At 46.5% G+C, this 24,894-nt stretch overlaps 2 protein-coding genes across 2 annotated transcripts; both read left to right on the top strand.

Annotated features, from left to right (window-relative positions):
- Window positions 1-937: 937 nt before the first annotated feature.
- Window positions 938-13,506, top strand: Phax (phosphorylated adaptor for RNA export). The gene is made up of 5 exons (XM_042674674.1): window positions 938-1,068; window positions 3,394-4,007; window positions 7,131-7,251; window positions 8,825-8,908; window positions 12,110-13,506. Exons 1-5 carry the CDS (start codon window positions 979-981, stop codon window positions 12,377-12,379), a joined length of 1,179 nt encoding a protein of 392 aa, XP_042530608.1. The 5' UTR covers window positions 938-978; the 3' UTR covers window positions 12,380-13,506.
- Window positions 13,507-16,558: 3,052 nt separating this feature from the next.
- On the top strand, window positions 16,559-21,587 carry Tex43 (testis expressed 43). The gene is made up of 3 exons (XM_042674232.1): window positions 16,559-16,644; window positions 17,699-17,807; window positions 21,378-21,587. Exons 1-3 carry the CDS (start codon window positions 16,559-16,561, stop codon window positions 21,585-21,587), a joined length of 405 nt encoding a protein of 134 aa, XP_042530166.1.
- Window positions 21,588-24,894: the final 3,307 nt, after the last annotated feature.

Here is a 24,894-nt window from a genome sequence, read left to right as displayed (position 1 = left end):
ATCCGCTCTCCGGGAGTGACGGGGGGGGGGGGGGGGGGGGGAACCCCGGGGCTGGATCCGCTCTCCGGGGCTGGATCCGCTCTCCCGGGCTGGATCCGCTCTCCGGGGCTGGATCCGCTCTCCGGGAGTGACGGGGGGGGGGGGGGGAACCCCGGGGCTGGATCCGCTCTCCGGGGCTGGATCCGCTCTCCGGGGCTGGATCCGCTCTCCGGGAGTGACGGGGGGGGGGGGGGGGGGGGAACCCCGGGGCTGGATCCGCTCTCCGGGGCTGGATCCGCTCTCCCGGGCTGGATCCGCTCTCCGGGGCTGGATCCGCTCTCCGGGAGTGACGGGGGGGGGGGGGGGGAACCCCGGGGCTGGATCCGCTCTCCGGGGCTGGATCCGCTCTCCGGGGCTGGATCCGCTCTCCGGGAGTGACGGGGGGGGGGGGGGGAACCCCGGGGCTGGATCCGCTCTCCGGGGCTGGATCCGCTCTCCCGGGCTGGATCCGCTCTCCGGGGCTGGATCCGCTCTCCGGGAGTGACGGGGGGGGGGGGGGGGGAACCCCGGGGCTGGATCCGCTCTCCGGGGCTGGATCCGCTCTCCGGGGCTGGATCCGCTCTCCGGGAGTGACGGGGGGGGGGGGGGTGCGCAGCCCCCCGGGAGGGAGGCGCAGGAACAGAAGCGGGAAAGCCGACCCGAGCACCCGGGTGAAGGGCGTGAGAACACCGGGGACTCCGGGGCCGCAGCGCTGCATCCGCTTAGGTTCTCCGGGAGACAAGCTTGCTCGGAACGACTTGGTTTCCGCTTTCCCCGGTACTGGGAGCGGGCTGCGCAGGCGGCCACGCGTGGCCGGGCCCGGCGCGCGCCGAGAGGCGCAGACCCGGCCGCGCGGGGGCGCTCTGCGGCGGCGGCGCCGTCCCGCCGGAAGGGCTCCCACCGTCCCGCCCTCCCGCCGGAAGTGCTCCCGGAAAACGCCCCGCGCGGCGCCTCGGAAAGATGGCGCTGGAGGCCGGCGACATGGAGGACGGGCAGCTTTCCGACTCGAGCTCTGACATGACGGTGGAGCCCGCCGACCGGCCGCTGCAGGTGCGGGAGGGAGCGGCCGCGGCCGCGGGGGGGGGGGGCGTGCGGACCCCCGCGCAGCCGGGCGCCCCGGGGCCGCCGCGGGCTCGCTCCCCGCGCCTCCGCCGCAGCGCCTGCGGGCGGATGGGGCAAAGCCCGAGCCCCGGACGAAGCCTGAGCCTGCGCGCGGCGGCCTGCGGCCCCGACCGGCCGGGCCGTGAGGCCGAGGCGGGGGCTCGTGGCTCCGGGCCTGGCCGCCTGCGCCCAGCCAGCCCGGGTCGCCGAGCCGGGCCGGGCCGCGGTGCGCCTGCGTGCCGGCGCTGAGCTGGACCGCGGGCCTGGGCGCCGCCTCAAGGCTGGAGCTCTTCCACCCGAGCCACGCCTCCACTTGTAGCTTTTTAGTGATCCGTTGGAGGTGAGAGCCTCGCGGCCTTTCCTGGCCTCAAACCGCCGTCCTCAGACCTCTGTCTGCCTCCTGAGTAGCCACAGGCCCAAGGATCGCTCCCTAATCCCCTGTGGGATGGGGTAGCTCCGGTTACCCAGCAGGGCTGGGATGGCGGGAGGGTACTGCCAGGCCCGGCATCGTTTCCCGTTTCCTAAGTGGGAATCTGTCAGGGCACTCCTCCTCTTGGAGAGGGTTTGGGCGCCTGGCTGCCTGCGTTCAGATTCTGGTACTCTCCAGGTCCCCCTGCTTTGGTAGCCCTGTAGGTGTAACTGGCATGATGCTCCACGCGAAGTGCTGCACACAGTAACTGCGGACTTAGTACTGTTGGAAGACCTCCCCCTTTTTAGTTTGTAATAGGAACTCAAGAAATACATGCTTTAAAACCAGGCGCCGGAGGCTCACGCCTGTAATCCTAGCTACTCAGGAGGCTGCAATCTGAGAATCTCGGTTCAAAGCCAGCCCGGGCAGGAAAGACCACGAGACTCATCTCCAATAAACCACTCAAAAACCGGAAGTGGCGCTGTGGCTCAAGTGGTAGAGTGCTAGCCTTGAGCTGAAGAGCTGAGGGACAGCGCCCAGGCCCGGAGTTCAAGCCCCAGGACCGACAAACAAACAAACAAAAAAAGACATACTTTAGTGTTCGGGACAAAAATGGTACAAAGTTACAGGCAGGAGTAAGTTCATAGTAACTCTAGTAACATATATTTCAAAATAGCGGGGCTGGGAAGGTGGCTCAGTGGTAGAGCGCTTGCCTTGCATGCTCAAGGCCCTGGGTTCAATTCCTCAGCACCACATAAGAAAAAAGCCGGAAGTGGCGCTGTGGCTCAAGTGGCAGAGCGCTAGCCTTGAGCTGAAGAGCTGAGGGACAGCGCCCAGGCCCAGAGTTCAGGCCCCATGACCAGACCCAAAAAAAAAAAAAAATCAAAATATTCATTAGAGCAACTGCTCAGGGAGCAGAGGCAAAAAGATGGCAAAGACAGAGCCGCCCCCCACCCCTACCCCCCCACAAAAGTAGCAAAAAAATAAAACGAAGGTGCGAGGGAATCAGCGGTAGAGTGCCTTCTTAGCCTGGGTACAATTCTCAGTAGTTGTAGGCCTATAAGGAGAAAAGAGGATTTTGACTGTTAGAGGTGATTGATATGCAAATTACCCTGATCTGACTATTATATAACATTTACATGGCTCAAAATGTCACATTGGACCCCGTAAATTTGAGGTTACTTACAGCAATCAAAAAGAAAAAAGTGGCCGGGCTCGGGTGGCTCACACCTGTAATCCTAGCTACTCAGGAGACTAGAGTTCAAGCCCCAAGACTGAACAAAAAAAGGGGGGTGAGGGAGTGGTGGGAAGAAAAGGAAAAAGTGAGACCAGACAAGGTGGCTTGTGTCTGTAATCCTAGCTACTTAGGAGGCAGAGATTGGAGAATCAAGGTGTGAAGCTAGCCCTGGGAAAAGTAGAGACCCTATTTGAAAAGTAGCTAAAACAAAAGAGATGTGGCTCAAGTAGTTAGAGCACCAGCCTAGTAAACACATGGCCATGAGTTCAATCCCCAGTAGCACCAAAAAACAAACAATACTTGTCCATATAAATGTCCTAGGAAATTGCTGCCGGAATTTTATTTTTCAGTCACTTTGCAGCTGTTTTTTTTTTTGTTTTGTTTTGTTTTTTAATCAGTTGACTTGCCTAAATTAATGCTGTGAAATTTCAACCTTATTAGTTTGTTTTTGAGACAGGGTCTGGTTATGAAGCCTAGGGTGGCTCTAAACTTCTCATCTTCCTGCTTTGGCCTCCCGCATGCTGGGATTACAGGCATGCACCACTATATCTGACAACATTTTTTTTAGTAGTCCATGTAGGCGGAATTAATGTGTTCTGTGGAGTTGACTGTTTTCTTTTACTTGCAGAAAACACTCGTGGGAGACAACACTGTAAGGACCTTCCAGAGCACTGCTACAGCATGTATGCCTATATCACATTATCGGACTGTTAAAAGTGTGGATTCAAGTGAAGAGAGTTTTTCTGATTCCGATGAAGATAGCTCTCTCTGGAAACGCAAGCGACAGAAATGTCTGAACCTGCCACCAAAACCAGAGCCTTTTCAGTTTGACCAGAGCAGTCAGAAGCCAGCTATTGCTGGCGGAAAGAAGATAAACAACATCTGGGGAGCTGTGCTTCAGGAACAGAGTCAAGATGCAGTGGCCTGTGAACTTGGTATCTTGGGGATGGAAGGCAGTATTGACAAGAGCAGGCAATCGGAGACCTACAATTATTTGCTTGCTAAGAAACTTAGGAGAGAATCTCAGGAGTGTACAAAAGATTTAGACAAAGAGCTAGATGAGTATATGCACAGTGGCAAAAAACCCGAGTTGAGGGAAGAAGAAAATGGGCAGAGTCATCTCAAACGGAAGCGACCTGCCAGAGACAGACTTGGCTCCAGACTGGAAATGGACTACAAAGGCCGATATGAGATCTCAGAAGATGATACTCAGGAGAAAGTGGCTGATGAAATTGCCTTCAGGTAAACATTTAAATTTACCTTACAGGGGCTGGGAAGGTGGCTCAGTGGTAGAGTGCTTGCCTTGCATGCCTGAGGTCCTGGGTTTGATTCCTCAGCACCACATAAGCAGAAAAAGCTGGAAGTGGATCGGTGGCTCAAGTGGTAGAATGCTAGCCTTGAGCTGAATTGCTCAGGGACAGCACAGCGCCCCCCCCCCCCCCCCCCCCCCGACTGACAAAAAAAAAAAATTATCTTACAAATGAGGACTTGGCCAAATGCCCTCTATTTACAGGAAGAAAATAAGTACTAAATATATATGACTCTTTTTGAGGGTTTTGGGTTGTTTTTTGTTCCCCCCCCCCCCCCCTTGGATTTAAACACAGTACCTCAAGCTTGCTAAAGCAAATTTATCTTTTGAGCCACATCTCCAGCCCTTTTCTGCTTTTTTGTTTTTGTTTTTTTTTTTACTTTGGGTTTGTTTGAACGTGTGAATACATTTGAGTTTTCTTAAATTTGGACAGTCCTGATCTGACAAAATAATGGTTTTTTAACTTTCAAACAATTTTCTCTGTAGTTAGTGTCATGCTGCTTTGAAGGTAAAACATACATTTTAAACTTGGGTTTTTGGTAGTATTTTAGGATTTGTGACTTTCAAAGAGGTTTTTTGAGAGCCAGGCACTACTGGCTCGTGACTGTGATCCTAACTAATAATATGACGTTGCTGTTACCTGGGAAAACTAATACTATGCATCTCAGTTTTCTCATTTGTAAACTGGGACAAAAAGTCCTCTTATAGGGGAAAAAAAAGTAGATTAAATTAGATTTTGTAAGCAGGGTGCTAGTAAATCAAGACCTGTAATCATAGCTACTCAGGAGCCTGAGATCTGAGGATCACAGATCAAAGCCAGCTCAGGCAGGAAAGTCTTTGAGTCTCCTGTCTCCAGTTAACTACAAAATAGCAGGAAATGGAGCTGTGGCTCAAAGTGGTAGAGTGCTAGCCTTTAGCACAAGAGCTCAGGGAGAGCACCCAGGCCCTGAATTCAAGCTCCAGAACAGGCAAAGATACTAATTAAACTTCATTGGGGTATATTTTACATGGGGTATTATCTCATTTTTAGTAGGTTTATTTTTTGGAGGTACTAGGGTTTGAACTCAGTGATTCACTTACTGAACAATAGCACTCCACCTCCACCCCACCCACAGCCAAGCTGCCAGTGTGAGTGTGGATTCTTTTGCACTGGGTTTACCACTACCATCATAGATCCCTCCCATCCACGGGTCCATCTTCAGTTAATCTGTGTTCTGATTCCTGGGCAGTTTTTCTGCTTTCTGTGTGAGTTGCCTTTTTTGGACAAATAGAATCATATATATGCTGTGTGCTTTTGTGCCTAGCTTTCTTATTTAGTAAAGATTTTGAAAGTGGCTCATGTTGTAGCCAGAAGCAGTAACTACTCCATATTGTGTATGTGGCTGTGCTTGCAGATCTTTGAACATGTATTTTCATTCCTTTAGGGTAAATAAGGAACCGAATTGCTTGATGGGTGACTAATTTGTGTGTGTGTGTCATAAATTCAAATTTTTATTAACTTGTTATTGAAAACAAATATAGATAAGAGAGGAAATAAAGTATTTTTCCTTCAAGCGTATCCCCACATTAGTACTGGATTTTTTAAAAATACAAAGTGTGGAATCTGAATTCTGAAAAGGAAGTTGGAGTTTAGAAACCAAAGCATTGGAGTTGGGAAGGTGGCCCAATGGTAGAGTGCTTGCCTTGCATGCATGAGGCCCTGGGTTCGATTCCTCACAACCACATAAACAGAAAAAGCCAGAAGTGGAGCTGTGGCTCAAGTGGTAGAGCACTAGCCTTGAGCTGAAGTGCTGAGGGACAGCTCCCAGGCCCAGAGTTCAGGCCCCTAACTAGAGAGAAAGGGATAGTTAAAATCAGAGCTAAAGCTAAATCTCTTTTGTTCATTTGTGCTAGTCCTGGGGCTTAAACTCAGCCTGGGTGCTATCCCTGGGCTTTTCTTTTTTTTCTTTTTTTCTTTTTTTTTGGCCATTACTGGGGCTTGAGATCAGGGCCTGGGCACTGTCCCTGAGCTTCTTTTGCTCACGGCTAGCACTCCAATACTTGAGCCACAGCGCCACTGCCAGCTTTTTCTGGTTATGTGATACTGAGGAATGGAACCCAGGGCTTCATGCTAGGCAAAGCATTCTACCACTGAGCCACAACCCAGCCCTATCCCTCTGCTCTTTGTGCTTGAGGCTAGCGCTCCACCACTTCAGCCACTTCTGTCTTTTTTCTGGTAGTTAATTGGAGATAAGAATCTTGTATTTTCTCTGATAGTTAATTGGAGATAAGAATCTTGTATTTTTTGCCTGAGCTGGCTTTGAACTGTGATCCTCAGATCTCAATCTCCTAGGTAGGATTGTAGGTGTGAGCCTCTGGTGTCCGGCCTGAAGCTAACTGCAAGCTCTAGTTTGTTCCTCGGTGTTTCCACAGCAGCTCACACACTGCCTCCCCTGCAGTAAACAAAGGGTAACCGATCTGATTGGAGTGTGGCCACAGTTCCTTAGAAGAGTTACTTATGATTAGAAGAGCTACCTGTATTTTTAGGCTCAATGGGAAAATGGAAAGAAATGTCTTGATTCATGATGTTGAAAAAACTGACATAATGCAAAGGTTCTTAGGATCATGCTTATTGTAATTACAATAGTAAATAATTGCCATAATCTGTAAATAATTGCCATTTCATTTTTTTTGTTTGGGACAAGATCTTTTCTTTGAAGAGAAGATCTATCCAGACATCTGGAATTAGGAGGGTGATTAGAAGCACAGTGTATGGTTAGTACTTGTCTTGGCAGGGAGTCAATTCTCTTTTATCATTTGCATTTGCCTTTCTTCACCACATGGTGAGGTGTATCTTCCCTTTGAAATCTGCCACAATGAGCAAGGCCAGTGAGAAATCGAGTGAGACTTGAGGTGAACCCTTGGGGTCACAGTCTCCTGCTCATGAGTAAGTCGGTTCCTTGTGGAAGCAGATGTTAATCACAATACAACCTTGATTCTAGTTGAGAAGTACACTGCAGAAGAAGGTAGATTTCACCAACTATAAGAAATAATTTTTTATTTGTTCTTTTAATCAGGTTACAGGAACCAAAGAAGGATCTGATAGCCCGAGTAGTGAGGATAATTGGGAACAAAAAGGCAATTGAGCTTCTGATGGAAACTGCTGAAGTCGAACAGAATGGGGGTCTCTTCATAATGGTAAGGCTTTTCACAGTTTCTGTTGGTCATTATGTAGCTGCTTTTTGTTTGGTTGGTTGGTTGATTTTGTTTTTGTTCAGTCTGTGGGGCTTGAGTTCAGGGCCTAGGCGCTGTCCTTGAGCTTTTTTTTGCTCAAGGTTAGTGCTCTACTACTTTGAGCCATAGTTCCACTTCCAGTGTTTAGGTAATTAGTTGGAGATAACAGTCTCACAAACTTTCCTGCCTAGGCTGGCTTTGAATTTTCTGATTTTTAAAAAATTCAGTTGTTTGAATATTAATGTAGTTGAGAGCAGAGTGCCAGGGACTGTAGGGAGCTGGAGAAAGAGATTTATTAACACACGCACACGTGCATGCATGCACAGTTGGTCTTAATTGTTTCTTGACTATATTTGAAAGTTTGGTAAGACATGTAATGTCATCAGTATTAGTTGTGTTTTCAGTCATTCCCAGACATGCAGACCAGAGTCAGTCATCTAGTATACAAATTTCAACTACAGCTGAACAAAACAGCATTGCCTTTTGTAGACAAGTGTCTTTTCAAGCAGGTTTTGTGTGTGTGTATGTGTTTTTTTGTGTGATTTTTTTTTTGGAAACTGAATGAGTTTATTTGAAAGTGAAAGTGAAACCGTGAAAGAAAGTAGTAAGCTTCTCCATCTGGAGGGCCCCAAAGAAGAGTCCTCAAGGCAATTTCTTTAGTGCTATGATTTTTTTTGGGGGGGGGGGGGCAGTCTGGTCGTGGGGCCTGAACTCTGGGTCTGGGTGCTGTCCTTTAGCTCTTCAGCTCAAGGCTAACACTCTACCACTTGAGCTACAGTGCCACTTCCGGCTTTTTTTTTTCTGTTTATGTGGTGCTGAGGAATCGAACCCAGGGCCTCAGGCATGCAAGGCAAGCGCTCTACCACCGAGCCACCTTCCCAGCCCCATGGTTTTTGTTTTTTTTTTTTTTTTTGACATTGGGCTTGAACTCTGGGCTTGGGCACTGTCCCTCAGCATTTCAGTTGAAAGCAAGCACTTGAGCCACAGCACCATTTACGATATTCTGGAGGTTAATTGGATGTCAAAAAGATGTTCCTGAAGGGCTGGCTTTCAACCTCTATCCTCAGATCTCAGCCTCCTGAGGATTATAGGCGTGAGCCACTGGTGCCTGGCAACTTTTCATATTTTCATGCTTTATTTTTCTGGTAATTTAATGCTTAAATTGGCCCCTATTGATAGTACTGAAGTGCTAACTAGTGTTTCTCAATACAGGAAAGGATGATTAGCATATGTTATTTGAGTTTTGAGAAAATACTATTTGAGTTACTACTATTTTATAGGCTAAATTCTCTGGTGTGATTTAAGAGTCAGAATCAGGACTGGGCTGCAGGTCTGTCATTTTTTCCTGTTTCCTTAGTTGTGTCTGCCAGAAGATGCTTTGGCTGTTTGTAGGAGGAGTCTATGGAGTTGGAGGGCTGGAGATATGTAGCTCAGTACTAGAGCTACTATACCCAGTGTGGCAAGGCCCTGGGTTCAATTCCCAGCACAGCAAAAAATAAAAGGAGTGTGTAGTTTGATATTTCTGTTTCTTTTGTAGAATGGTAGTAGAAGAAGAACACCGGGTGGAGTTTTTCTAAATCTCCTGAAAAACACTCCTAGTATCAGTGAAGAACAAATTAAGGTAATGCTTATGTTCTTGGCCTTTAAGATGCATGGCAGTCTGACTTCCACTCAGCCTGTAGGTCATGCTCTGCTGCCTTGCATGGACCTGTCCTGTCATTGTGTCAGTTCAAGTAACCATCATTTTCTTCCCTTTCAGATCTAATGTCATGACACTACATCTTGGTCTGCTGGCACCTAATTATTTTTTCTATCCTAAATTTTTTTTTGTTAATGAACATTTCTAAACAACAAAACAGAAGAATAAGATGACCACATACCTAGATGCTTAGCAATGGTTACTATTTTGGCATTCTACCTTTCCACTCCAACCAGAATCCATTCATTAGTTGGCTCCCTTTTTTTTTGGGGGGGGTGTCAGTCATGGGGCTTGAACTCAGCCTTGACGCTGTCCCTCAGGCCTTCAGCTCAAGGCTAATGCTCTACCACTTGAGCCTCAACTCCACTTCTGGTTTTCTGGTGGTTAATTGGCAATAAGAATCTCACGGACGTTCCTGCCTGGGCTGGCTTTGAACCATGATCCTCAGCTCTCAGGCTCCTGAGTAGCTAGGATTACAGGCGTGAGCCACCAGTACCTGGCTCTCATTACTTTTTTGGGGGGGGGGGTGCAGGGGGAGGGTCCGGTCATGGAGCCTGAACTCTGGGCCTGGGCGCTGTCCCTCAGCTCTTCATCTCAAGGCTAGCACTCTACCACTTGAGCCACAGTGCTACTTCCGGCTTTTTTTCTTTTTGCTTATGTGGTGCTGAGGAATCGAACCCAGGGCCTCATGCATGCAAGGCAAGTGCTCTACCACTGAGCCACCTTCCCAGCCCCTCCCATTACTTTTTAAACCAACATTTTTCACTGGTCATTTACACCTTTCAAAGAATTCAAGGTGATTTTTTACAGCGTTTGATTATCTTGTTACTGAGATTATCTGCTCCTGTCTTAATTCCAACTGTTCCTTTATCATCCATATTTCTTATGAACTGAAAGATAGTCTTAAAATCATTCTGGGATATAGGGAATATATTTACAAATCTAAAGTTAATGTGTTTTGCTTTTTCCTTTGCTTTTTTTTTTAAGCTAAGTAGCCAGGCTGGCATCAAGTGTATTCTCCTTTTGCCATAGCCTGCCAGTACTGGGGTTATATGCACGTGACCACAATGCCCAGCTGTTTAATCTGTTCATCAGGGAAGAGGCTTTGCATCTAAAACTTTTGACAGGTTTGGAATCAGGCCTGTTGGACAGGAAAGACGCAGAGCCCTGAACACAACTGCTCTAACAGGGTGACTGTACACTCTTCTCGGGATGTCAGCACACTAAATGCTCACAAGAATGTGTGTTACAGTCACTGGCTCTAATGCTGGGTGACAGCTTAAAGCCATCGACCTTGAACTGGTGCTTCATGTGAGTACCGAAGTGTCCTTGGGAATGGTTTTTCCCTAAAATCTGAATGTTCATTTTTGTGGCCTCTCTTTTTTTTTAATCTATAATTGAAATTCCTGCAGAAATGTGACTTAAATGATACATCTAAAATTTTACTTAGTAATTGTTTGCTCTCCTCATAGGAATAATTACTTTGATAACATGATTTATAGCAGTGTATGTTCCCATAAAGACACATGTTGGGTAATAGAGAGAGATGACTTCCATGTTCATTTCCTTCCTCCAGTGTAATGCGTGGAGAAGTGTGTAGTTGGAAGAGACATTCTTCTTGGGGTTTTATTTGATATCCAGGTGCCTCTTGCAGAAACATACATGCATTGTTAGTATGATACGATAAAAAATGAATTCTCTAAAATTTGCTTTGCAATTGTTAAGATCTGAGTTTTAATCTTTATTTGACCATGAGCAAATCAATTTTACTCAACTACAATTTTTTCACCAATGAAACTCTGAACGTTTTCTTGGTTATTCTGTTTGGATTTCTCTTTAGATCGCAGACCTGCTTTTCCTTATTTGCATCGTCAGTGACTCCACTTAGCAAGGCTCCCACATCGCTGCTTTCTAGTTTTGCTTGTTTATATATTTAGTGGGAACTAAATATATAGTGCTGCTAGAATAAGTCTCACCCTCTGGTGGTTATGCTCCTCAGGACATGGGTAGCAACTGAAGATGGCTTTGGTTGTCACAGTTGAGGCTGTGGTAGGTAGAAGTACAAATCAGGTTGCTGCTAAAAGTCTAGCAGTACACAGTAGACATCCCCCTACCTCTCCTGCAGCCCTCCCCTCCCCCCACACCCTGCAGCGTCACTCAGGGAAGCTGGAGCTAGCTCAGTGGCATGCTGCCATTTCTCTCTAGCACCCTAGTATGTTCTAGGTTCAATTCTATGCCAGGATGAAAGGTTTTACCATGCACATTTCTCATCTTGTGTGTCCTAAGCTGATTATTCTATGCCATGAAGACAGGTCTTACCACACACAATTCTTACCTTATCTGAAGTCATTTTTTTGTTCTTTTGAGACCATCTGTTCGTCCAGGCTGGCCTCAAGTTCACTGTCCCATGCTGGGATTACAGGCCATACCGCCATACCCCGCTTTCATTTTTTTTTTTTTTTGTAGAAGGAAGTGTTTTCACTGTTATATATTACAGACTGTGATAGACAATTTGCTCCAGGAAAGTTAGAATGAACTTGTGACTTTGAAATTATGTAATCACTTAATCACAATCAAAAAAAAAAAAAAAAAGAACCTGGGGGGAAGGGAGGGAGGGAGGGGATGGTAGGGGGAAAACATTGGAGGGGGTAACAGTGTTCAAGAGGAAGTATACTCAATACCTCACTCATGTAACTGTAACCCTCTGTATAGTATCTTTACAATAAAAAAAAAAAAAGAAGGAAGTGTTTTTACATTATGCTTGTCACATGGCTTTTGTTATTCACACACTTCAAGCATGGCTTTAGTTTCCCAGTATGGACAGTAGATTTCAACCCTGCACAACCTGATTTTCCTGCTGTGCCTTTGTATTCAGGCACTTTTAAACAGTAGAGATGCTGTGTTATGTAGAATGCAAGTGAACTTGAGCCCTGGCTTACAGAAGCTACTCCTACTTTATTATCAACTTGGCCTGTGTGAAATGATGGGCCTGCTAATAATACTCATTATTATTATTATGAGAAATGGAGACAACAGAGAAGGGCCTTCCTACAATGAACTTTCCATAAACAATAGCTTCTTTTGTTTCTTTTTTGGTTCTAACTAAAGCTGCTTTTATTACAGGACATTTTCTACATTGAAAATCAAAAGGAATATGAAAATAAAAAAGCTGCTAGGAAGAGGAGAACACAACTATTGGGGAAGAAAATGAAACAGGCCATCAAAAGTCTGAATTTTCAAGAGGAGGACGACACGTCACGTGAAACCTTCGCCAGCGACACCAACGAGGCGCTGGCTTCGCTGGGCGAGCCGCAGGAAGGCCGCGGGGACGCCAGGCTGGGCGCAGACGAGGCCTTCGAGGTGGACCACTCTCACGACCTGGACATATTTTAAGTGCATCGTGGACATTTTCTACACAGTGTAGTCAACGTTTCTGCTGTCTGATTTACTTTGTACTGACAGACATGAGAATCTGGAGGAGAGAGCTGTTTCTTGCTGTTAGTAATTGTTAATATTAAGTGGGCAAAGGAGTGTGACAGGGTGAAGCATTCGAGATGCTTGTGTCTGACACAGCACCAGAAAGTGTGCAGCACAGTATTTAACCTCTCCGTCGGCTGCATGTGCTGATGTGAATTATGACTATTACCAGCTGATACTTTGTCTTGACCTGGTCATGATAACATGCTATTCCAAACTTCTATTAGGTTCTGTTTCTGATTTGTCTTTGTGCTGAATTATGCTGTGGTTTCAGAACATTCCATTAGAGCCTGAGGGAACACTGAATTGTTACAAATACATAACTAACATATTCATGTTACTATCTTCTCTGTTGCTAAGAACTTGGTCCTTTGGAGTTTGGTTTGTTTGTTTAGACATAGGATCTCACTGTATATTTCAGGCTGGCCTCACACTGAATCCTCAGCCTCCTGGGTGTTGGGATTATAGGTGGAGACCACACCCCACCCCACCCACCCCCAGATGGTTTTAGGCAATTCTAAGGACCAGGACTTAGAACAAGCTTCTGTTGTCTGTCCTTTCCAGTTGTTTGTTTGTGGAGAAACAAATGTCAGAAGCTTTCAAAAGAAATACGGGTTCTTTTTGAATTGTACTTAAAACTCTGTGACCCACATCTGTGTTATTATCATGAACATTTCAAATTCCCAGTGATGGCCTGCCTAAGATTTGTTTTACCTTATGTTAAGGAAGCTAGGTATTTATGTCACATCTGCATGAAGTCTCAAATTGCTCATTTTTGTTAAAGAAAAAAACCAGTAAATATGTTTCTAGGGTTAACTAGTTTACAGAGTAAATTCAACAGAAATGTACTCATGAAACAAAAATTTGTATATTAAGGAAAAATATGATTCATCACTTACAAATGGTCTTTACAATGTATTTGAAGTCTTTTAGTAGTTCCTAAAAGTGTATTATTGGAACTTGGATCTCAGAAGGAAGTGGTTGTTAGTTGCTTTTTATTTATAAATTACGCAAAAATAAATTTTGTTTTTGGCAGTCCTTAATGAGCTTTATGCGTCTCTCATTGGTGCTGTTACTGAGCAATGCTTCATGAGCTTTATGCGTCTCCCATCAGTCTGGTGACTGAGTAAGGTCACATGAGCTTTATGCGTCTCTCATGGGTGCTGGTGACCGAGCAAGGCTTCATGCATGTTAAGTGTGTGCTTTTACCACTGAGCTTTCCACGCACCAACTTTTTTGTGTGTATACCAAGGTTTAAACCCAGGGCCTTGCACTTGCTAGGCCTACGCTTTACCTCGTGAGCCACACCCCCAGCTTTCCTTGCTTTCATTTTGCCCCAGCCAGCTGGCAGTGAGATCTTCCTGTTCACAGTTTGCGTGAAGTCGGGAAGGCGAGAGTGTGCTGCTGCACCCAGCTCCTGGGTGAGATCGAGTGAGGCTTCAGACTTCTTGCTTGGGCTGGCCTCCAACTGCGAACCTTGTAATCTGCACCCCAAGTAGCTGCAGTTTTAGGCATAAACTTGTCAGCGCTCAGCTCATTTTATTTCATAATTTCATTTTTTCATAAAATTGATAGGATTAGAAGAAGAAAAATATTTCAAGTAAATCACTGAATATTGACCCTGAGGTAGTGCGGCAGTCCTGTGAGGTGATTTTAAAGATGCACAATACAACATTAACAAAGAGAACAGACATGCCTCACATTTAAAGCCATATACTAGTGCAAATGCTTTTTCTATTGAAAATTGTTTAAAGACATTAGCACTGGGGATAATTGGCTGCACTGAGCCTCAACCCAGCTCTTTGCATTTGGAACTAGAGAGTTTTAGTTTGGTTCCTGCCCTACTCTCAAAGAAGCCAATACTCCTTAGACTTCTTAACATCTTCTATTGTTCTTCCTCTATTGATTCTTCTTCAAAAAAGATTCCTCCTCAAGCCATGTGCTGGTGGCTCATCAGTAATCCTAATCTCTCAGGAGGCTAAAACCTGGAGGATTATTAGTTGAAACCTGACTGGGCAAAGATGCCCCCAATACCATTACCAATTCACCAGCAAAGTGCCAAACTGGGTACATAGCTCAGATACAGTGCTAGCTGTGAAAGAAAGTCAAGCAAGAGTGTGAGGCTCTGAGTTCAAGTTTAAAAAAATTAAAAATTCAAAGCTTCCTCTTCAAACTTCTTTGGCTACCCAAATCAAGAGAGTTCCCGTATTGTTCCCAGATCTGTATTTAGTACAACTACAAACCATCATGTCTTGGAGTAGTTCTTCCTGCTCATCCTAACATTTTTCCTACTTGATGGCTAGTTGCTTTTATGCTGACATCCACCTCTCATAGTAATAGGAGTATTGCTCCATACTTTGCTTTGTTAAAATGAGTTCGGGTTGCACTGGCTGGCTCATACCTGTAATCTTAGCTCCTTGAGAGGCAGAGATTAGGGGATCTTAGTTTGAGGCCAGGCTAACTAAAACTTCAAAGAGACTCCATCTCATTCAATTACTGGTGGTGGTACAAACCTGTAGCTTGACATAGGAGAAGCGCCATGGCTGGATGCCTGTCCGGCATCCCCAGCAACACGGGGAACAAGAATAGGAGGATCCCAAACCAGGCTTGTTAGGGCAAAAAGGAGAGCCTAGCTTGAAAATAATCGAGGCAAAAAGGGAGCTAGGAGTGAGGCTCAAATGGTAGAATGCCTGCCTCGCAAGCAGAGTTAGTGAGTTCAGTCCTCACTGGGTTCTGGCTTAGACAGCACGTATATAGAAGTGAGAGCACAAATGGTTTATCAAGCGTTGTGTGCAGAGTCTGCAGAAGAAAATCAGACCAGCAAACAATAGAAGGCATATATGAAGAGAATGTCAAGTGCATAAAAAGAAAATAAAGAGCTGGGTGCCGGAGGCTCACACCTGTCATCCTAGCTACTCTGGAGGCTGAGATCTGAGGATTGCGGTTCAAAGCCAGCGAGGGCGGGAAAGTCCGTGAGACTCTTATCTCCAATAAGCCACTCAAAAACCAGAAGTGGCACTGTGGCTCAAGTGGTAGAGCGCTTGCCTTGAGCTGAAGAGTGCAGGGACAGCGCCCAAGGCCAGAGTTCAAGCCCCATGACTGACAAAAAGAATATTTGTGAATATTTAGTCCCTTATTTTTGCATGGATGTCATTTGCAATATGTCTGCAAGTATTCCCACTTTTATTGTTGTTTTTTTTTGGGGGGGTCCGGTCGTGGGGCCTGAGCTCTGGGCCTGGGCGCTGTCCCTCAACTCTTCAGCTCAAGGCTAGCGCTCTACCACTTGAGCCACAGCGCCACTTCCGGCTTTTCTTTTTGCTTATGTGGTGCTGAGGAATTGAACCCAGGGCCTCATGTGTGCAAGGCAAGCGCTCTACCACTGAGCCACCTTCCCAGCCCTGTATTCCCACTTTTAGATTGTCCATTATATTTTGTTTTTCAAGAAGAGGAATACTTTTGTTAGTACTGGTACCGGGACTTGAACTCAGGGCCTGGATGCTATTTCTTTTCTTTTTCCACTCTACCATGTAAGCCACAGCTCTACTTCTGGCTTTTTGCTGTCAAGTGGATATGAGTCTCACAGATCTTACTGCCCAGGCTGGCTTTGAACTACAGTCCTCAAATCTCAACCTCCTGGGTATGTAGGATTATAGGTGTGAGCCATCAGGCAGATTTTTTTTTTTTTTTTGGTGCGGGAGGGGTCCGTCATGGGGCTTGAACTCAGGGCCTGGGTGCTGTCCCTGAGCTCTTTTTGCTCAAGGATAGCATTTTACCACTTTGAGCCACCGAACCCTTTCTGGCTTTTGAATGGTTAATTGGAGATAAGATAAGAAAGTCTCACAGACTTTACTGCCTGGGCTGACTTCAAACCATGATCCTCAGATCTCAGCCTCCTGGGTATCTAGGATTACAGGCATGAGCCCACTGTCACCAAGCTCCAAGCAGATTTTTAAGATGCCACCAAACTGAAACTGTGTGCCAACCCTCAGCCTCTAAGGTAGCTAAGGGCTGTTATGAAGTCACACACATTATTATTACATCAGCGGCAGCAGCTCATCACAACTAGAGTCCAGGGAGGGAGATTCCAGAAGAGAAATGGATTCGGGAAGAGACACCAGTCCTACCTTACCCAAACTAGCCAACGATTACCCAGAGGAGAGCTCATCTAAACCCTCTCATAAGTGAGAACTGAAGTGTTCTGGGTCTTTGGTTTTCAGTGATGGGGGTGGAGCCCAGGGTTTCATGTTTATGGGCCACATGCCATGCTTGTGCTTGTTTTACTTGAGGTTTCAAATTTTCTTTTTCTCATGCTTTTTTGCCCATGGCTAGCCTCAGGGCACAGCTGTCCTCCCTAGTATCCAGGGTGACAGACACATTTCACCACGCTCAGCTTGGGGGCTAACATTTTCCCCTCCTAGCCTTTAACTCAGATCCTCCTGATTTTCACCTTCCCCAGAGCTGAGATGATAAGCATCTGACCACCCCTTCCCTTCCCTCTCCTCCCCTCCTATCTCCCACCCCCTACCTTCCTTTCTCCTACCTTACTCTACCCTATCCTTTTTCTGTAACTAGCCAAGTATTTCCTTAAGTATTTCCCTTTAAAGCCAGGTTACGGGGAATTGTGGGTGTTCGGCGTATGGACACTGCTGGACGGATCTTGGTGGTTGGTGGTGAGGGTGGGCTGAAAGGGTCGATTGCTTGCGTCATGTCCCTGACTCAGGAGGCTGAGAACTGAGGATTGTGATTTGAAGCCAGCCAGGGCAGGAAAGTTCTGAAGATCCTTCTCTCCAATAAACTACCAAGACACTAGAACACTAGGAGGTATGGCTCAAGTGGTAGAGTCCAGTTTTGAGCAAAAAAGAAAAAAGCTAAAGTGCCTAGGCTCTATGTCCAAGCCCCAGTACTGACGGGGAAGGGAGAGGGGGAGAAAATGATGATAAAACAACTCATTTTGTTGTTGGTGGTTGTGGACTTGAACTCAGGACCTGGGCACTGTCCCTGACCTTTTTTATTCAAGGCTAATGCTCTACCACGTTGAGCCACAGCTCCACTTCTGATTTTCTGATGGTTAATTAGAAATAAGAGTCTCATAGACTTTACTGCCCAGGCTAGCTTTGAACCTTGATCCTCAGATCTCAGCCTCCTGAGTAGCTAGGATGACAGACGTAGGCCACCAGTGCCCAGAGATAAAACAACTGTTAACCGCAGTCTTCTCTTCTTGCTTTCCATCTTCAGGTTGGGTGATATGCATTTGCCTCGGTTTTCACTGAAACAAGGAATGATCCCAACACGTTACGTTATGCCTTGGAAAGAATGTATGAAATTCAGGCATGTGAATGTGAAGGTACTCCCTCATAAACATACATAGTTTTAAAACGTATACTATTGAATATAACCTCTGGTTAGACAGACTTAAGTAGACCAAAACTATTTCACCAAGCTCTGAGTTCAAATCCAGAACCACAAAAAGCACCTATTTTTTGCAGGTTAAAAACAGGAGAATTCAGGGCTGGGAAGGTGGCTCAGTGGTAGAGCGCTTGTCTTGCATGCATGAGGCCCTGGGTTCCATTCCTCAGCACCACATAAGCAAAAAGAAAAAAGCCAGAAGTGGCACTGTGGCTCAAGTGGTAGAGTGCTAGCATTGAGCTGAATTGCTGAGAGACAGCGCCCAGGCCCAGAGTTCAGGCCCCATGACCGGACCCTCCCCCCCAAAAAAAATAGGAAAATTCAAATAACCAAAGCCAAAATCTAAAATAGGTACACCAAGTAACTTCAAAGCCAGTCAATTTGCTCGCTTGTAATATAAGGATGCTCAGCAGAAGCTTGCATCAGTGGCCTTCGCATATAATCCCAGCCTCTCAGGGAGGATGAGGTCTGAAGACTGAGATTTGAAGTCAGTACAAGCAAGAAAATCAATAAGGTTATTATTATTTTTTTTTTTTTTGTCAGTTGTGGGGCTTGAACTCTGGGCCTGAGCGCTATCCCTCAGCTCTTCAGCTCAAGGCGAGTGCTCTACCTCTTGAGCTACAGTGCCACTTCTGGTTTTCTAGTGGTTTATTGGAGATAAGAGTCTCACGGACTTTCCTGCCCGGGCTGGCTTTGAACCGCGATCCTCAGATCTCAGCCTCCTGAGTAGCTAGGATTATAGGTGTGAGCCACCGGCGCCCAGCTTCAATAAGGTTCTTATTTCCAATTCATCACTTAAAAAAAAAAAAAAAAGGAAGCAAAATGTGTCTCAGTATTAGAGTTCCAGCCTTGAACACACACACACACACACACACAAATGGACAAGTGCTGGGCCCTCAGTTCAAGCTCCAATTCAAGCAGGCGCATGTGTACAAGCTTAGCAGTGCAGGTGCATTGCTGTCAAAGCTGGAATTCAGATAACATAGTTTCTGGTTTGTGTTCTGTACCCAAGTAATACCCAGGGCACACAAGGATCAGCTAGGTTTCCAGCTCCAAGCCACTCATCAGCCAGTACTTGTAAGACCTTTTGCAAATTCAGGTTGATCATTTACAGGTGAAACACCAAGTTGTTGTTTAATGCCAGTACTAGGGCTTGAACTCAGATCCTCACATTCTCACTTGGCATTTCAACTGAAAGCTGACATTCTACCACTTGAGCCACACCTCCACTTCCACTTTTTTGGTTTTAACTATTTCAGTTGTTTTTTTTTTCTTTTTCATGGTTTTTTTTTGTTGTTGTTGTCATTATCAAGGTGATGTACAGAGGAATCACAGTACATAAGTCTGGTAATGGCATCCTTGTTTTTCCCTCCTTCTCCTTCTTTTTTTTGGTGGGGGGGTCTGTTTGTGGGGCCTGAACTCTGGGCCTGGGCGCTGTCCCTCAGCTCTTCAGCTCAAGGCTAGCGCTCTACCACTTGAGCCACAGCGCCACTTCCGGTTTTTCTTTCCTTTAGCTTATGTGGTGCTGAGGAATGGAACCCAAGGCCTCAGGCATGCAAGGCAAGCGCTCTACCACTGAGCCACCTTCCCAGCCCACCTCCTTCTCCTTCTTGGTGATACTTGGGTTCACACTCAGGGCCTTGGGCCTGTTACACAGGTGCTCTACCCCTCAAGCCAACTAGCCAGTCATGGATCTTACTCTTTAGAACTGTAAGCAGTGTCGTCGTTCACAGCTCTCTTTGTTCTTGTCATTTAGTTTTTGTGTTTTCAGTGCTGGTGCTAGAGCTTGAACTTGGGACCTGGGTGCTGTTCCTAAGCTTTTTCACTTAAGGTGCTCTACCACTTAAACCACAGCTCCACTTCTGGCTTTTTGGTGGCCAAGGAGATAAGGGTCTCACAGATTTTGCTGCCAGGCTGGCTTCAAATCACAATCCTCAGATCTCAGCCTCCTAGTGCCTCGCTTACAATTTAGCTTATGTTTCTCCAGCAATTTAAAATAATATGAATGAGTGGTGTAAGAAGCATTCTGTGTTAGTAACTCCATGACGTTTAAGTGGAAAATTCTATGAAGTGAACATGGCTCCGCAAGTGCACTCTCACTCTTCATTGCTCCCTTCTCCTCACATCATCATTTTTCCTTGGCAGGGGAAGAGAACCTCCAGATAACATAAAAATGACAATCCAGGATGGCAGTTATGGGGCTGAGCCCCCAGCTGGCCTACAAGGCCATGAGCAGAAGTGAAAATGAGAAGTCCATACATACTCAAATCTCAAATAACTGTTACTTAGCAACTTCGTTGTTGTTGTTGGTCATGGGGCTTGAACTCAGGGCCTGGGCTCTCTGTCCCTGAGCTTTTGTGCTCCAGGCTAGCGCTCTACCACTTTGAGCCACAGCTCCACTTCCAGTTTTTGTTGTTGGTGGTGGTGGTAGGGCTTGAACTCTGGGCCTGGGTGCTGTCCCTGCACTCTTCATCTCAAGGCAAGTGCTCTACCACTTGAGCCACAGCGCCACTTCTGGTTTTTGGTGGTTAATTGGAAATAAGTGTCTCATGGACTTTCCTGCCTGGGCTGGCTTTGAACTGTGATCCTATTATCTCAGCCTCCTGAGTAGCTAGGATTACGGGTGTGAGCCACTGGCACCCAGCTCCACTTCCAGTTTTTAAATGGTTAATTGGAGATAAAAAGCTCATAGACTTTTCCTGCCCGGGCTGGCTTTGAACCATGATTCTCTAGATCTCAGCTTCCTGAGTAGCTACGATTACAGGTGTGAGCCACCAGCCCCCGGCTATCAGCAACTATTTTAAGAACAGCAACATATGTACTATCAATTAAATTCACATGTGGACCTTTTAAATTCACATGTGGACCTTTTGGGTGTTTGGAGCTTTATTTTTGAGGCAAGACCTTGCTATATAATCCAGGCTGGACCCTTAACTCATGATCTTCCTCTCAGCCTCCTGCGTAGCTAGCATTCTCACTCTCATTCTCACTTAGCTGTTTTGCTCAGGACTGGCACTCTACCACTTGAATCACAACTCTACTTGTAGCGTTTTGGTGGTTAATTGGAGAGAAGATTAGGATATAGGCATGAGCCATCAGCAAATAGCAAAATTTCTCATCTTTTATTGCAAAAAATTATTTTATTTTTGAAATGGGCTCCACTCCTCTTTCCCTTCCCATCTGGGTATACATGTATGAGCGCGTGCACACCTGCGTGTGTGTGTGTGTGTGTGTGTGTGTGTTGGTACCAGGGCTTGAACTCTTGCTTAGCTTTCTTTACTCAAAGCTAGTATTCTACTACTTGAACCATACTTCCAGTTTAGCTTTTCTGTTGGTTAATCGTAAGAATTTTACAGACTTTTCTGCACAGGCTGGCTTTGAACCATGATCTTCAGATCTCAACCTCCTGATTACAGGAGTTAGCCACCAGCACCCCCTCCCCATCTTAATCTAACAGGAAAGTGTATCTGGTGTGATATTAACAGGAGGTTTGGGGCTTCCCTTTCAGCAGGCCAAGGCAAACGGGATTTACACCGGCTCATTAGAAGACACTCTGTTTTTGAACTGCAGCGAAAGGCTCTGCCATGGGGAAGACCGCAACATCGTCTTAAAGAAAGGCTCCTCAGAAATCAAGATCACAGACATGCCTATGTATTCCCCGCTCTCCAAATACCAGAGCACCGTGATCTCCCACGGCTTCAGGAGGCGGCTGATCTGATGCAGGAGGAGAGCAGGCTGCTGAGCCGAGGGCCCAGCTCAGCATGGGACAGCGATGTGTGCCGGGCACACAGGACTTTTGAGTATTGACAATAAAGCAGTAAACAGTTTCATTCGTACCCCCACTCATCTCTAGAGATATTTAAGTCTGTGGCACATTGGTATTCCACCTAAAAGTTCATCTGTTTAAATATCTTAAGAAAGCTGAGCACTGATGGCTCACACCTGTAACCCTAGCTACTCAAGAAGCTGAGATCTGAGGATCAAGGTTCAAAGCCAGCCCAGGCAGGAAAAGTCCATGAGACTTTTTTTTGTGTGTGTGTCAGTTGTGGGGCTTGAACTCTGGGCCTGGGTGCTGTCCCTGAACTTCTTTTGCTCCAGGCTAGCACTCTACCACTTGAGCCACAGTGACACTTCTGGCTTTTATCTGCTTATGGGATGCTGAGGATTTGAACCCAGGCTTTATGCATGCAAGGCAAGCGCTCTACCACTGAGCCACCTTCCCAGTCCCTCCATGATACTCTTATCTCCAATAAACCACTAGGAAACCATAAGTGGCACTGTGGCTCAAGTAGTAGAGCACTGGCCTTGAGCTGAAGAGCCAAGGGACAGCGCCCAGGCCAAGTTCAAGCCCTACGACTGACATACGTATATATATATATATATTAAGAAAACAGCATCATTCCAAGCCAGGCACTGGAGCTCATGCCTGTAATCTCTGCTATAACCCAGCTTCTCAGGATCTGAAGGTTGAGGTTGGAAGCGAGCCTGGGCAGAAAATGTCCCTGTCACTCTTATCTCTAATTAACCATCAAAAAGCCAGAAATGAACTGTGGCTCGAGTGGTAGAGTGCCAACTTTGAGCAAAAAAAAGCTTAGGGAGAGCACCCTGAGTTCAAACCCTCCCCACCCCCTCCCCACACACCATTATGACTGGGAAAAGAAAAGTCTGGGCACTGGTGGCTCACGCCTGTAATCCTAGCTACACAAGAGGCTGAGATTTGAGCACCACAGTTCAACACCAGCCCCGGCAGGAAAGTCCCCAGGTGACACACACCTCCAGTTAACCACCGAAAAACCTCAAATGGTGCTGTGGCTCCAAGTGGTAGAGAACTAGCCTTGAGCACAAAAGCTCAGGGACAGCGCCCAGGCCCTGAGTTCAAGCCCTAGGATCAACACACACACACACACACACACACACACACACACACACACACACGCACAGAGCCACGACTTGAACAGACACTATTCATGCACCTAGCAGCAGCTGGGGAATGGGGTGCGACCTGGTGTGTATGCTGGTGATGAGGACACAGGTAGGAACATACTGTATTTCATTCAGCCATGACAAGCAGCCACAAGTGTCACAACAGGTAGAAAGTTGTGACATGAGTCGTGCCAAATAAATCCTGATCCCACTCCAGTAAAGGCCACCGAGAAAAAGGGGGTGGGGGTGTTCCCACCCTCACCAGAACACACGGCTGCTGGGCTGGGCTCCCGCCATGAAGAGCAGAAGTCTGCTCTTCCACAGAGAAACTCCTCTGTGGCAGCTGGAGCTGACTGACAGGTCAGAGGTAGGGAGTCAGATTACCTTCCCCAGCCCCTGGCAGCCTGAAGAACTCCCTTGCCTGTTTTGTCCTTTGGAGGGAGTGTGAAGTCAAAAGCCTCACACTTGCTAGACACTCAAGTCAACTCTTTTTTTCCTTTCCTCTTTTTTCCCAAGTGGAGCCTTGTGTTTTTGCCTGGAGCTAGCCTCAGAATGAGATCCTCCTACCCACGCCTCCCGCTTCCAGGGTAACTGGTGCCGCCGGCAGAAGTCACTGGCCCAGTCCTCTTTCCGTTAAGACATGGTTGCTAGCAACAAATTCACTTTTCTCATATCTGGGAAATCTACAGTTCATCTTTTTGAAGAAGGCAGTAAAAGGGATTGAAATTCCCTGGTGCTGGTGGCTCACAACCTTAATCTAGCTACTCAGGAGGCTGAGGTCTGGGGGGTTACAGTTTGAAGCCAGCTCAGACAAAAAGTTCATGTGATACCATTTATAATCAGGCTGGAGGCATGGCTCAAGTGGTTGAGTGTAGAAAAGATAGAAGACAAGGGATTGAAATGAGGACTTTGCTTATGGTAGACATTTCCAGACCTTTGTTTCTACAGCTCTGACTTACTTCACAATATAATTTTTTCTGTCGTTCCATTTCCTTACAAATAGTACGATATCATTCTAATGAATAATATATATATATACACACACACACACACATATATATATCTATTTTATTTTGACCCACTTTTCCATTAGGGGCCTCTGGGATGACTCTGATCTTGGCTGTGGTCAGTTAGTGCTTCTGCACGATAATGGTTTTATTGTAACCTGGTTTATGGAATTGCTAGGTCAGGGGAGTTCTGTGTGTTTTGAGGAACCTCCATACTGCTTTCCAGAGTGGTTGAACAAGTTTACAGTCCCACCAACAGTGTAATAAAGTTCCCTTTTGACCACATCCTCACTAGCATTTATTGTTTGGTTTCTTGATAATGGCCATTCTAACTAGGGTGAGGTGGAATATGGGTGGTGGTGGCTTCCCCCACCTCCCTACTGGTCCTGGGGCTTGAACTCAGGGCCTAGGCACTAACCCTGAGCTTCCTTGGCTTAAGGCTAGCACTCTACCACTTGAGCCACAGCGCCACTTCTAGCTTTTCTGCGCATGTGGTACTGAGGAATCAAACCCAGGGTTTCATGCATGCTAGGCAAGCACTCTACCACTAAGGCACATTCCCAGCCGCTGATGGTGTTTTGATTTGCATTTCCTTTATGCCAAAGATGTTGAGCATGTCTTCATGTTTTGGCTGTTTTTACTTCTGAGCAGTCTTTCATTGGCCTATTTATTAATCTTTGTGGATTTAATCTTTTGAGCTCTAAGTATATTCTGGATATTAAGCCCTCGTCTGATGGATGGCTGGTACAAATCTTCTCCCATTCTCTGGCTTGTTTGTTATGTCCCTTTGAATTTTGATGGGACCCCATCTAGCAAGTCTGTCCTTGATATGCTGTGTTTCTGGATTTTTACATTTAAAGTTTCAACCTGTGTCCAGGGGCCCTAATGTTCCCCCTATTCCTTCCTGCAATCACTTCATGAGGTCTTCAACGCCCTGGGACACTTTGTTGTTACTCTTACTTCCCTAGAGAGGAAGATGCTGGGCCCATCTCTCTCCCGCCCTTACTCCTCATCCCCCTGCAGGCTTCCTCATCTGTTGCTGCCTCTTCAGGCCTTGGCCATGTGCGTGCCCTCGCTCACTCTGGACTGGCATGG

Source organism: Dipodomys spectabilis, unplaced genomic scaffold (assembly GCF_019054845.1).
Source record: "Dipodomys spectabilis isolate Male_0828 unplaced genomic scaffold, ASM1905484v1 ptg000019l, whole genome shotgun sequence".
In the NCBI taxonomy this organism is placed as follows: Eukaryota; Metazoa; Chordata; class Mammalia; order Rodentia; family Heteromyidae; genus Dipodomys; species Dipodomys spectabilis.
Note: the sequence above shows the minus strand (reverse complement) of the source record. Positions and strands in the feature narration are given on the sequence as shown.

Excerpts from the sequence above, each read along its gene's own strand:
- Phax (XM_042674674.1), top strand. The coding sequence starts at position 979 with ATGGCGCTGGAGGCCGGCGACATGGAGGACGGGCAGCTTTCCGACTCG. Across the intron at positions 1,069-3,393 it reads CCGCCGACCGGCCGCTGCAG|AAAACACTCGTGGGAGACAA; the intron begins GTGCGGGAGGGA and ends TTTTACTTGCAG. Across the intron at positions 7,252-8,824 it reads ATGGGGGTCTCTTCATAATG|AATGGTAGTAGAAGAAGAAC; the intron begins GTAAGGCTTTTC and ends TTTCTTTTGTAG.
- Tex43 (XM_042674232.1), top strand. The coding sequence starts at position 16,559 with ATGGATTCGGGAAGAGACACCAGTCCTACCTTACCCAAACTAGCCAAC. Across the intron at positions 16,645-17,698 it reads TCATCTAAACCCTCTCATAA|GTTGGGTGATATGCATTTGC; the intron begins GTGAGAACTGAA and ends TTCCATCTTCAG. Across the intron at positions 17,808-21,377 it reads TCAGGCATGTGAATGTGAAG|CAGGCCAAGGCAAACGGGAT; the intron begins GTACTCCCTCAT and ends CTTCCCTTTCAG.